This window comes from Pan troglodytes, chromosome 16, assembly GCF_028858775.2.
Source record: "Pan troglodytes isolate AG18354 chromosome 16, NHGRI_mPanTro3-v2.0_pri, whole genome shotgun sequence".
NCBI lineage: Eukaryota > Metazoa > Chordata > Mammalia > Primates > Hominidae > Pan > Pan troglodytes.
The window spans coordinates 59,595,089-59,607,543 of NC_072414.2; the positions used below are offsets into that span (position 1 = coordinate 59,595,089).

Consider the following 12,455-nt stretch of genomic DNA (forward strand, 5'->3'; position numbering starts at 1 on the left):
ACTTTAATAAAAATTACATGCCTATGTATTTTTCCTTTATGTATTATAATATTCGACTATATGTGCATCTTAAGTGCATTGATTTGGTGCCTTTCCATCTTCATAATATGATTTCTGCCTAATTATTGCTGTATACTAGTTTGTTATTTGCAAAGAAAAGCTATATCTGCTCTAGGAAAATCATAAACATTATTTAGTTTGTTAAATGTTAATTATGGGGGTCATCTGAGGAGTTTTCTAGGGCTGATTTATTTACAGATCGTGCATTAGATTACTGAGTGTGTGTGTGTATTGTCTTCCTAAGTTTGACTTTGGTTATGTGCAGTGCTCTTTGGCATTGGTTATATGCAGTACTGGAGACTGTTTTCTTATCAGTATCTCTGACCTGACCCTTTGGAGCTATGTTATATCATTCCATTTTGACACCTTTTATCAAACTTTAATGAAATGACCCAGGCAAACAAATTGTCATTAAACTTTCCATCACTTCGTCCCTTGGTATCGTCTTTTATAAATTGGACAGCAAATGTTGTATTGATCTTCTCGTTCTTGCAGCTGAACTTGAAATGACCCAGACTGCTTGTTGTTTATGGCCCAGAGTTGCTTTTCCTTGACATTTCCATCCACAGCATGACACCCTTTTTGTTTTTCTTTCTTTCTTGTGGAGATGAATGAACAAGACATACGATATCGGGACACTCTTGGTCATGGCAACGGAGGCACAGTCTACAAGTGAGTAGTCAATTTTGTTTAAACTTTCTATCCACTTTTCCAAATACTGAGTATCCAAGTTCTCTGTGGCAAAGATTTTTAAATGACCACTAACACTTAGATTTTATTTCCATATTTGACTCCAAAATTCTGCAAGACATCTATTTTCTCAAGAATTGCCTGGAAAGTGCATTTATATTGCCTTGTTAATATTTCCGAGTCTGCAACTCTCCTGGGTGTGTAGTTAATAGTCCACCATTAGTAAGTGTACCTTTAACTGGCCTGAAGTTTAATGCATTTTTTTCATTTGCTTTTTAACACTATTATTATTATTTTTTAAGTTGCTAGTACCCTACGCTAGTCCCCTGCCTGTTTACAGTTATGCCCAGTGGAAGCCAGACCTTATAAATACCATTGCTTTGCCCTGTGTCAACACTATAAGTTATTAAAAAGCCTTCTTCCTGTTGTATTTTCTTCTCTCCTCACCCTACTCCCCCGAGATAATTTCTACACATTGATGAATATGTTAAGTTATAAAGTTCTCCCAAATTCCAGTTGCAGTGATCTTACCCCAAAGGAATGTTCATTTTCATATTAAAAAATGCTAGCCATAAAAAATAGTTCTCCGATAGGGAGGTCTTCTCATGCAGTAGTGCAAAGTTTAAACTACATAATGTAATATCTGGTACTTAATAGTCTGCAATGGTGTATGAAAAATATTCCACTAGGAATTAAAAAATCCATACTCTGTAAGAAAGCCCTGAGGGAATAATAAAACTTTCTTCCAGAGAGCTGTTTTCCATGTATACACTAATCCTGCATCACATTATGGTTGTGATATTAGATCACAACCACAGATACTTTAACATTGATATTAATATGTATTTCCAGAGTTGTAAAATAATTAACTTATTTTCTAATTGGTTACCCATGTTCTTAGAATTTTAAGTTCTGACTAACCACATGAATACAGATAAAAATTGCCCTATTCTATGACCATGAAGGTTCACATCCTAAAAATCCCAGAACATCCCCTACTCATTGATGCAGCCTTGGTATAGAATTTGATTTCTCAGGCTTAGAAGCTCTTTTGAAGTAATCTGATCCAGTCACCCATTCAGGGCTTCAGTGCCCTTTGCAGATACAGCCAAGATGTGAGTCCTTTCTCCTGAATATAGTCCTTTAAGAACTTATGTTCACATGTTTGGATTGTTTTTTCCTGCAGATGACTGAGTATTGTGAACAGTTGGTCTGAAAATGAAGTTCTTCCACTATGATAATTCAGAGAAATAAATAATAACATGTTTCTTACATGTTCCTTGGGCCTTGGGCCTGGCCCTTAAAATTGAGGTCCAATGTGTCTAATGATTTTTGTGGCTACTATTCTCCTTCCCTGGATCATACTAGCGTTCCTTCCCACGCAACCTCCACTATAAACAGTATCTTTTCATCTTAGTCTTCTCTTCCTTACGATCTGACTTAGATTTTTACTGTGTTCTGAAGGTACTTAAGTTCAGGTACCCATAGAAAGGAAAGAGGAAGAAGGAACATGTATACTCTGATTTGCTTCTATTGAGTTCCCTGGAGGGAGCACTTTTCAAAGCTTGAACCTTTCTTCTTAATGCCTTTATGCTGATAGCCAAATATAATAAAACAGGAAAGATTTCTGGCAACTCTTTGTATTCCTTTTATTGGCTTCAAATGGAATTAAAAAATGTTTATTTAGACTCCTAACCTACTTATCTGTGTTATTTCACCAAACCTTTAGTTTTATATTAATTGAAGGTCTATTGTGAATTTATTTTCCTAGCTTATTTCTAGAAGGGAAGAAGCATAAGACCATGAAACCCCAGCAGAATTTTTACGAGACATAATATTCTAGATGTTGACATTTTAATCCTTTATTTTAAAACATAGGTTTGTTTGTTTGTTGGTTGGTTTGTTTATTTTGAGATGGAGTCTCGCTCTGTTGCCCAGGCTGGAGTGCAGTGGCACGATCTCAGCTCAGTGCAACCTCTGCCTCCCAGGATTCTCCTACCTCAGCCTCCCAAGCAGTTGGGACTACAGGCGTACGCCACCATGCCCAGCTAATTTTTGTATTTTTAGTAGAGATGGGGTTTCACTATATTGGCCAGACTGGTCTCGAGCTCCTGACCTCGTGATTCACCCGCCTTGGCCTCCCAAAGTGCTGGGATTACAGGAGTGAGCCACCAGACCTGGCCAGGTTTATTTTTTAAAAGAGGGAGTATACAGAGAAGTGGAAAAAACATGCCCATCCCCCAAGGGAAAATTACAACATGAAATTATGTTAATGTTGTTTTAAAAATTGTTATTTTAAATTGTGGTGAAATACACATAACACAAGTTAACATTTTAACCATATTTAAGTGTATAGTTAGTGGCATTAAGTACATTCACATTGTTGGCAACTGTTAACACCATTCATCCACAGAACTCTTCGTCTTGTGTAATCGAAACTCTGCACCCATTAAACAGTAACTCCCCCATCACTCTGTTAATGTTGTTTTTAGCTAAGAAGCATGGCTAGAACTTCTCCTTTAATTAGGGCTACTATGTCAAAGGGACCATTCTTCTATATGTCCTTGCCACAAGTTTTTTAATTTGCTAGAATGCTGTGTGTAACGTTAGGAACTTATCCTAAGAGCTCATTTAGCTACCGTTGCTAATGCTCACTGTGAGTGTTGTAAGATGTAATGTTTTTGACAGGATTGCTTATAGGTGGTGAATGACAGTATCCTGATAATTTTCGTTCTTATATAGTAGATTTCTTATAAAAAGAAATTTCATTTACCTTATTGCCTGTGTGATTCTTGAGAGGGGCGGTGAAGATACCAAATTGCATAACCACTTGTCATTGATCATTGGGCATCATTTTTGCTCAGGCTTCAGCTTGTATTATTGTTCTTATATCCCTGGCTTTTAGTACAGTGCAAAGAAATGATATAATCATTGATAAATGAGGATCCACTTTACTAAAGTCTCTATAAAACTAAGTGTTTGATGTGTTATGATTGAGTTTCTTCTACACTAAGTTCACCTTAATGGTGTTGATGATAAAAAATATGGTTTTTCAAACAGCATGATTACATTATGGGCTATGCTACATAAACTAGATGAAGAAAATACTGGAAAATCCACTCATTGGTAACAAAACTGCCTAATAGGCTTATTCCATTTTTTTCTTTAAAGTGTAATAAAGCTAATAAGTGCAAAGCAAAAGTTTAATAATGCAGTCTTATTCACTTCACTTGATGGAATGTTGGGAATTTCAAGGGATATTATAATCGTGTAATTACAATGTATATGATTTAACAGTTGATACATTTTCCTCCTTTAAGTGTAGATATCCTTCACAGTTGTACAATATGAAATTCTGGCCCCAGACATTTAAACCAAATGGTAATGTGAATTCTGTGTGCTGTCTCCTGACGAGCTGTGCTCTATATTATGAGAGTGACTTAGGCAGGTAATTTTAAGTTGGTATTTCTTGGATTACTAATTTGGGCTACAGGGAACATAAAGGAAATACCTTAAAGTATGGCCCAAGCCTAGGAAGAAGAAAAGTTTAGGAAAAGGTAATGAATGTATTTTCCTTGTTGCCTCATTTCCTAAAGTGCTGCAAGTTGCTCCAGAAAAATAAATTCAGGAAAGACACATGTTCTATTTCCCTCTGAGAGATTCATAATGAATTTCAAAAACTTTGAGAAAGTAGAGAATAGTATGTGTTGTGGTTAAGTGTGAGGGCTCTAAGTTTGAATCCTGCCTCTGTCACTAATTAGCTACGTAACCTTTGGCAAGTTATATAATGTCTTATGCCTCAGTTTTCCCATCTGTAAGATGGGGATAATAATAGTATCTAGGTTGGGCGGGGTGCGGTGGCTCACGTCTGTAATCCCAGCACTTTGGGAGGCCGAGGCAGGTGGATCACGAGGTCAAGAGATTGAGACCATCCTGGCCAACATAGTGAAACCCCGACTCTACTAAAAATATAAAAATTAGCTGGGCATGGTGGTGGGCGCCTGTAGTCCCAGCTACTCGGGAGGCTGGGGCAGGAGAATAGCTTGAACCCGGGAGGTGGAGGTTGCAGTGAGCCGAGATTGTGGCACTATACTCTAGCCTGGCAACAGAACGAGAAAAAAAAAATTAATAGTATCTAGGTTGTTGTGAGGTTAAATGAGAAGATCTGTAAAAGGCTTAGCACTATGACTGACACTTATTAAATGTTAACTACTGGTAATGGTAGTACTAATAATAGAAAAATTATTTACATTTTGTACTTCCTGCCTTGACTTGGCCATGGGACTCTTTTCTTTTTTTTTTTTTGAGACAGAGTCTCGCTCTGTCGCCAGGCTGGAGTGCAGTGGAAAGATCTCGTCTCACTGCAACCTCTGCCTCCCGGGTTCAAGTGATTCTCCTGCCTCAGCCTCCCTAGAGTAGCTGGGATTACAGGCATGTACCACCATGCCCAGCTAATTTTCTGTATTTTAGTAGGGATGGGGTTTCACCATGTTGGCCAGGATGGTCTGGATCTCCTGACGTCATGATCCACCTGCCTTGGCCTCCCAAAGTGCTGGAATTATAGGCGTGAATCACCGCCCCCAGCCAGCCATGGGACTCTTTTTGATAAACATCTCACAGAATTATAGTTGTGTTGAACTAACTTTGAGAAATTCTGCCTTTATATTATACACATTATACTTCTGTATTTTCTTCTATTCTGTAGTTGCTTGATGAATCATGATATCTTATGTATTATCTTAAATATAATGATTTTTTAAAGTTTCAAAGTATTTTTAATCCTAATTTATTTTCAGATTGCTATAGGACAGCTGGGTTAAGCCCATTTTACCACTGAAAAAACTGGGGCTTATCATGTGGCCATTCAGCAGCAAAGCCAGATTTCTATACAGCATTTCTTTTCTTTTTGCTTGGTGTTCTTCCCCCAGGCAGTGTTGTCTCAAGGTCAAGCAGAGTCCATTTTGTTTTCTTGTGTTTTCTCATGTACCCAGCACAGTTTTAAGGATAAAATAGACCCTTGGTATGTCTTGGCTAAAATGAGAATGAGGCAAGTGGAGGTTTTAGTGGGACTCTTTCATTGGATCTTCCTCATATCTAGCTACTTTGCGAGGCTGTACAATTGTTGTAGAACATTCACCTAAAAGAAAAAGAATATCCACACTGAGGAGATTGATATTCGAATGATTAACTTTCTTTAAAATGTGAAAACCTTCAGTGCTTAGTATCTGTTGACTCACTAGTTACTGTCTCTTTTTCTTGGGTAGTATGTCATATGGGAATAAAAGTAATTAACAGGCATAGTTACTTTGGAAACATTGTTTGATTCCAAAGCCAGTCTCTCAGACTCTGCTTCCTTGGCATATCATTTGATGGAGTCACTCAAACTTTGGATCTAGAAATGAAGTAATATTTAACTTTTAGGATTAAATCATAGTAAGTCAGTTAGCCAGCAATCACTGAAAGATTATCTTTTATATTATTTTTTCCTTAATGCCAGTTATTCAAGCCAAGACTCATATTTTCAGCTTTGGGGCCAGATAATCTAGTCTCAGGATGTTTGAAAACTGAATTTTCTATCTCCAGCTCCTTCCCACAGGATAGAGTAAGAGTCTGATCTGGACTTGAGGTAGAATTTTCTCAGTGATACAATGGGTAGTATATATACTGCCTTCACGGTGTTTTGAAGGTTGAATGTATACCATTACTTAGGAATTAATTTGAACCTATCTAGAGACAATAAGAGGAGGGAAGGAATTGTCATTCTCAAAGATGCTGGTCTCTCCTCCTTTCTGTTGCCTTACCTAAAAAGAGGTATTTGCTGGGCAGTGGGCTGGGGATGGTCCTTGGAGGTGGTAACTGAGATCCTGTGGCCTATTAGGTTGTGTTTTGCACTTGTGATTTGACTGTAGAGGCCAACTAAAACATTAAATTACTGTTTGGGAGCTGGAATCATATTAGCTCATTATAGTAATATGATTTATTTAATGAAAATTAGAAGGACTGATGGTCATTTGTATAAAATGAGAAAATACATAAATTGTCTAGTTAAATGCTGTTTAGTAAACAGAATATTTCAAAACATGGAATTTCTTAGGGGAAACAGAATGAAAAGAGTCCTTGGTGGTGAAAATATTGGGAACCACATAGTACCCAGAAAACCTTGACTTCCTCTTTCACCAACCAACCTGAAGGTGTGAAACTTAAAGAGGGAGCAAGAGGTCTGGACCCAGCTTCGCTTGTGGTTGTGTTAGTGGCCCTACTCCTTTATATATTTTTGCATGATGTGTATCTTGTAAATTAAGAGTAGTTTTTAAATGGTTTTAAAATTGACCTGAGAGCTAGAATGATGGTTTGATTTATTTTGACTTTAAATTTCTAATCACATAAGGAGTCTTTTCCTTGCAGCCAAGATCATATTTTAAAGAAGCAAACAAGACATCATCCTAATGCAAAATTAAATATTTGTATATGACTGGATTGCATTATAGTATCATGTGACAAGCAAGGATATTAATGTTTTCAGAAAATCAATGAATATTTGTCAAATAAAATTAATTATGTATGTTTCCTTCTCTCCTTCTCTCAGCATTCATTGTTACAGGTTTGTTTCATACGATAATGTATATTTTATTGATTCAAATCTAAGGAATGAACCTGAGCTCATGGTTCTCTGTACCTTTCCCACCTTTGCTTTTCCCCACCTCTCCATGTTCCTGTAACTTCATACATGCTCATATCCATTATGGCAATGATGTATTATTGGCATCCAGCCAACATGACAGGATGTCACAGGTCGCTGAGCAGAGATTTTCAGATTCAGTTTCCACCCGAATTAACTATTATTGAAATAGTTTATTGAGATTGAAGTATTGATCATTTTCTGCTAACCTTGGCTTAAGGGAAGGAAGAAGAGGCAGTAGTGTTTTTGAAAGACACTAAATTTCATTTTTAAAAATCTCATTTATTTAGCCTTTTTTTCTTTCTGTTTTATAGCCTTTATTGTTTTATTGCTTGGAAAAGGGTATCTTGGTTTTATTTTTTGTGATAGTATAATTATACTTCAGAAATGCACTTGATTACTATGGGTAACAAAATTGTTCTAGTATATTGGTTTGGCCAATATTGCTATACAAACAACTTTTCAGTCAATTGAGTCTGGTAAAAATCAATACATTATGGTAATATTTCAAGTAAGAATTTGCTGAATCTAAGCGTTTCAACTTCATCTCCTTTCAGAGAAAAAAATAGTTTTGAAGTGGCAAGACTTCTTTCTAATATTTTAATAACAATTTTTTATTTATAAAGACGTTTGAAGTCCCCAGCAAAAGTGGTTGTGATCAGGTAAACATTACATTAGCGCACTTCTGTGTTGTAGGGTGTAAGAGATCTAATTTCCATTTGAAATCTATTCCCTGCCACACCAAGAAGGCATAACATCAGGGACTGACATAGTGTCTGTCACTTTTGGATTCTGGATTCCTGTATGTAGTTCTGGGTGCTGAGTTTACAGACATATGGACAGTTCAGAGAGCACCCAGAGGAGCAATGGAGAGAATAATGAGGGATTGGGGAATTGTGTCTGTTCAGTCCTCCTTCATTCATCTGTCCACCAGCCAAGTTCTGAGCATGTGCTGTGTGTAGGGCGTGTCAGATGTTGGGGACAGCCTAGCCTCATAAAACTTGTGTCTGGATAGATGAGGAAGTTCTGTTCTCAGGTATGCACAGGACCTCACAGTCTGGGGCCACCTGTCTGTGTGTATGGTGCACAGATCTGGGGGGCTGAGGAAGAACTGATGGCTTTTAGCTCTTTCCTCTGGAAGGATCAGGAAAGGCCTCATGGAGGAACTGGCATTTGAGCTGAGAAGTGTTTGAAAGGAATTGGCTAACTTTTCTCTGAGAAAGAGAAGATTAAAGGGCTCCACGACAGCTGACTTGAAGTCTGAAGGGCATTTCTGTAGATGAGGAGCAGGTTTGCTTTGTGTTCTTCTGAAGACTAGACACAAAGGGCCTGTCTTGAATGTCTCTGTGACAGTCGGCCTTTGGTTAGAGTGATTAATGTACTCTTTCTACTCTTGTTCCCACTGGGTTGTGTTCCCTGGAGGAGAGTCATGTCTAGGTTACCTTGGTGGGAGTCCTCACAGGGCCAGCACGGTGCCTTACCTACTGTAGGCACTTAGTGAGTGTTTCAGGAATTTACCTGCAGAGGCAGATTCTTCACAGCCTAAGGATGGACACAATGTGTTGTTCATTGCTGGGTGACTCTGGGAAGTGGTGAACTCCTCTACCTTAAGCAGAATGATGTGGCTGTTGTTCAGAACTGCTGAGAAAAGAATTCCCACTTTGACCTGGACATGAGATGACTGCACAGGTTTCTCCCAAGCCTAAAGTCCCAGAACTAAATTCAGCATTCAGTTACCATAAAAACCTTATGTCAGGTGTTGCTTGGTTTTATTTAGTCTATATTCATTTTTCACTGAACATCCTGTCACTGTGCCAAGGACTATTCCAAGCATGTACAGTCCAGTTGTGAACAAGATAGGCAAGGTCCCTATCCAGAACTCACACTAGTGGGGCAAACAATAATCAAGACAATAAACACTGAAGTAAGATTATAGAATCTATAGGTCTATAGATTCTGTAGACCTATTCTATAGGTCTATAGATTCTGTAGACCTATTCTATAGGTCTATAGATTCTGTAGACCTATTCTATAGGTCTATAGATTCTGTAGACCTATTCTATAGGTCTATAGATTCTGTAGACCTATTCTATAGGTCTATAGATTCTGTAGACCTATTCTATAGGTCTATAGAATAGACCTTGCATATTCTATAAAAAATGTAGAAGAGGTGCTCAGGAAGACCTATCTGAGGAGGTGCTGTTTGAGCTGAGACCTAAAGACAGGATGGAATCAGTATGGGAAAATCTGGGAGAACCTTATAGGCAGAAGTAACCACTCAGGCGGAAGCCCTAAGATTAAGATAGGCATGAACTTGTGTAATTGGAGTAGAATAAGCTCTGGGGAAGGTGTAGAGATGGACAGGGCTTGATCATGCTGGGTCTTTTAGTCCTTGCTAAATCCTTGCTAAGAAGGTATGTTACCTTCTTTTTACTTATGAGAAAGATAACGTTTGGAAGGGCTAAGTGGCATGCCCAAGATCAAGTCAAGAATAAAACTTAGGTCTTCTGACACCTGCTTCCCAAGCCAAGGTTTTTCTGTTTGCCATTCACTCTCTGAGTTTCCTAACTATTAACCCAAGTTATTTTTGGATGTAAGATATAAAATTAGTGTATAAATTTGAAAGTCAATGATGTATCATCTCTAGGTGTTAATTTTAGAGGCTTTTTAGTAGATGTTAAAACATCCACTTCTTGGCTGACAGTTATGACAACATAACTTGTTATTTGGTCTACCCTTTGGGTCTCCTTATTTACCCAAAACTTATAATTTAATAATTGAATCCCTGGATTAATTGTATGGTTGTGCTAGCAGGGGTGGTCTATTTCTTGATTTATAAGACACGTTACTTTTTTATAGCTATTTTACAGTATTTGATGTGTTCGAAAATCGTAGTCTCTTGGTTGGCATATTGCACAAGCAAATATTTGTGTACCATAGCATCTAGGGTATTTACTTAAATTGCTTTTTTGGAAAATAATTCACTGGAAAGTCCAAAAGGCATTTACTGCGTATAACTTTCTGCCACAGTTTTTTTTTCTTTGCTCTGTCATTGGTTACTTTGATGTAGGGGACCATGTTTCTGTTAAATTGCTGTCTTACTAGAGTGAAATATGTTTAGGTTCTGATTTGTACACTAACGTTGAATTGGAGGAGCAATTTGCAAAATTTGAGGGGGAATAGCAGTAGAGATTTAGGTTGTGGGTATTAAGCATTAAATTTTTTTTAAAAAAATTAATTTGCTTTTTAAATGTGACTTCATATCATGTTGTCTTCTTGACCCTAAAATTTCCTTACTTTTCCTTGTCAGTATGGCAAAAAGAAAGAGAGAGTACAGTGGTATTGCTGAAAGCAGTTAATGGTTTTTGTCTTGTGAATTTAAATAATAAAATGAAAAATGTTCACACAAAATTAGAACTTGCTTTAGGGCACAATCAATATAGCATTTTAACAAGCTTAATGTATTTGGAAGATATGTATTGTGTGAGGTTCTCAAACATACTGATTCTATTACGACGGTTAACTGTAGTAGCAAAATGTATCAATATACTTAGCCAATAAACATAAAACTTATTAAATCATAATTAAATTTTCAGAAAAGTTATCTAAAAATTATGAATAAAATATATTTTACATGGCCTCAGCAACAAAATATATAGCCAATGAAACTTTATAAGTGGTGGGATAAAATACATGGGATAAAATTATAGAATGAATTTTTACCATAGACACATGTACCGAGTTAAGTTTGTGTACACCATTTGTTTCTCCTCTCTTTTAACTTCTTTTGGAGGTAATTCTTAGTGAGTATTTGCAGAGCACAACAGCTGGGGTAACTGACCGAAGGGGCAAATGAGAAGTTTCCCTCCTCCTTTGGAGTCTCAAGTGAAATGTTTCAAAGCCCTACCTGCCCTTATACGTGGAAGATGCAAGAGGTACTCAGAGTCACTGTGGTTGCATTTACATTTCTACAGTGGGCGCCAATCACAAGCTTCATGTTATGGCCCCAGCTGTGTGGGAATGTAGCTGAGCACACTAGGTATCGTCATCCTCATTTGATTTATGAAGAAACGGAAACACAGATAAATGAATGGATTTCCCTGAGGATTCAGACCAAGTCAAGGATAAGATCACCACTGAAACCCAGGCTTTCTTAATTCTTAGTCCTTTCCCAATGCCATTCCTGGTAAATAATTACATTTTGGCTCTAAGAGGAGCTAGAATAAACAGAATATATGCAAACCTAAGAATTTCTGCCAGCAATCTCTAGCAGATATACTTCAGCTGTACTTTGAATTTTTATTTTGTGCACCAGGCACATGTATCTTATAGATGACCAATATGAACAAACAGCTGTCTCCCTTCCTCCCTCCTTCCTTGGAACGTGTAATCTCTGAATAACTGATTAGCTCAATGTCAGAAATGTTTGTGCTGATCTCTGAACCTCAGTCAGTTCAATACATGACTCCCTGGAAATTTTATCTTTGGTTTTCTTTTTTTTTTTTTCACTGCCATGATTTTGTGAGTTAGTTTATGAGTGTATTTAAATCATTTCTGGAATCTAAATATTTTGGACTTGCTGGTCTTTATAAGGAAGTTAGTTTCCCTCCTCTCACATAGACCTCTTTCTGCTTTTTCCTATCTATCATATTTTAAGAGTATATGTGACACCGTTAAGTTTTAATCTTCTAAATGGATTGGAGAATAACACCTTCCCTTGACTAACCTCAAAGGATTTTTAAAAACAGAATGTTGCCTAATTTTTGAGGGAGAATGTTCTAACACAGTTTATATATTTTTGTAACTCAACAAAGGTATCTCATAAAGAACATTGGTGGAATTGGGTTTTAAAGCCCAAATACTTTCCTTCTGTTGTCCAGAACATAGCTCCTCAACCTAGAGGCATAGTGTCATGTGCAGTGAAGTCACTCAAATTCCTTCTTATTATTGGTTTGAAGATGACTGTCCCTGGATGGTATAAGATATGATGGTAGTTTGTGTCGTTCAGTTTTTACGTTAAAGGAAA

The 12,455-nt window shown here is 37.2% G+C and overlaps 1 protein-coding gene across 2 annotated transcripts in view; it reads left to right on the forward strand.

The window, feature by feature from the left end:
• MAP2K5 (mitogen-activated protein kinase kinase 5) overlaps nt 1-12,455 on the forward strand; it is a 263,443-nt gene that overhangs the window by 56,397 nt on the left and 194,591 nt on the right. For both annotated transcript variants that reach the window (XM_001174814.6, XM_001174812.7), the window contains exon 8: nt 668-732. In XM_001174814.6, coding sequence (XP_001174814.1) covers nt 668-732 — 65 coding nt within the window. The remainder of the gene's footprint in view (nt 1-667; nt 733-12,455) is intronic.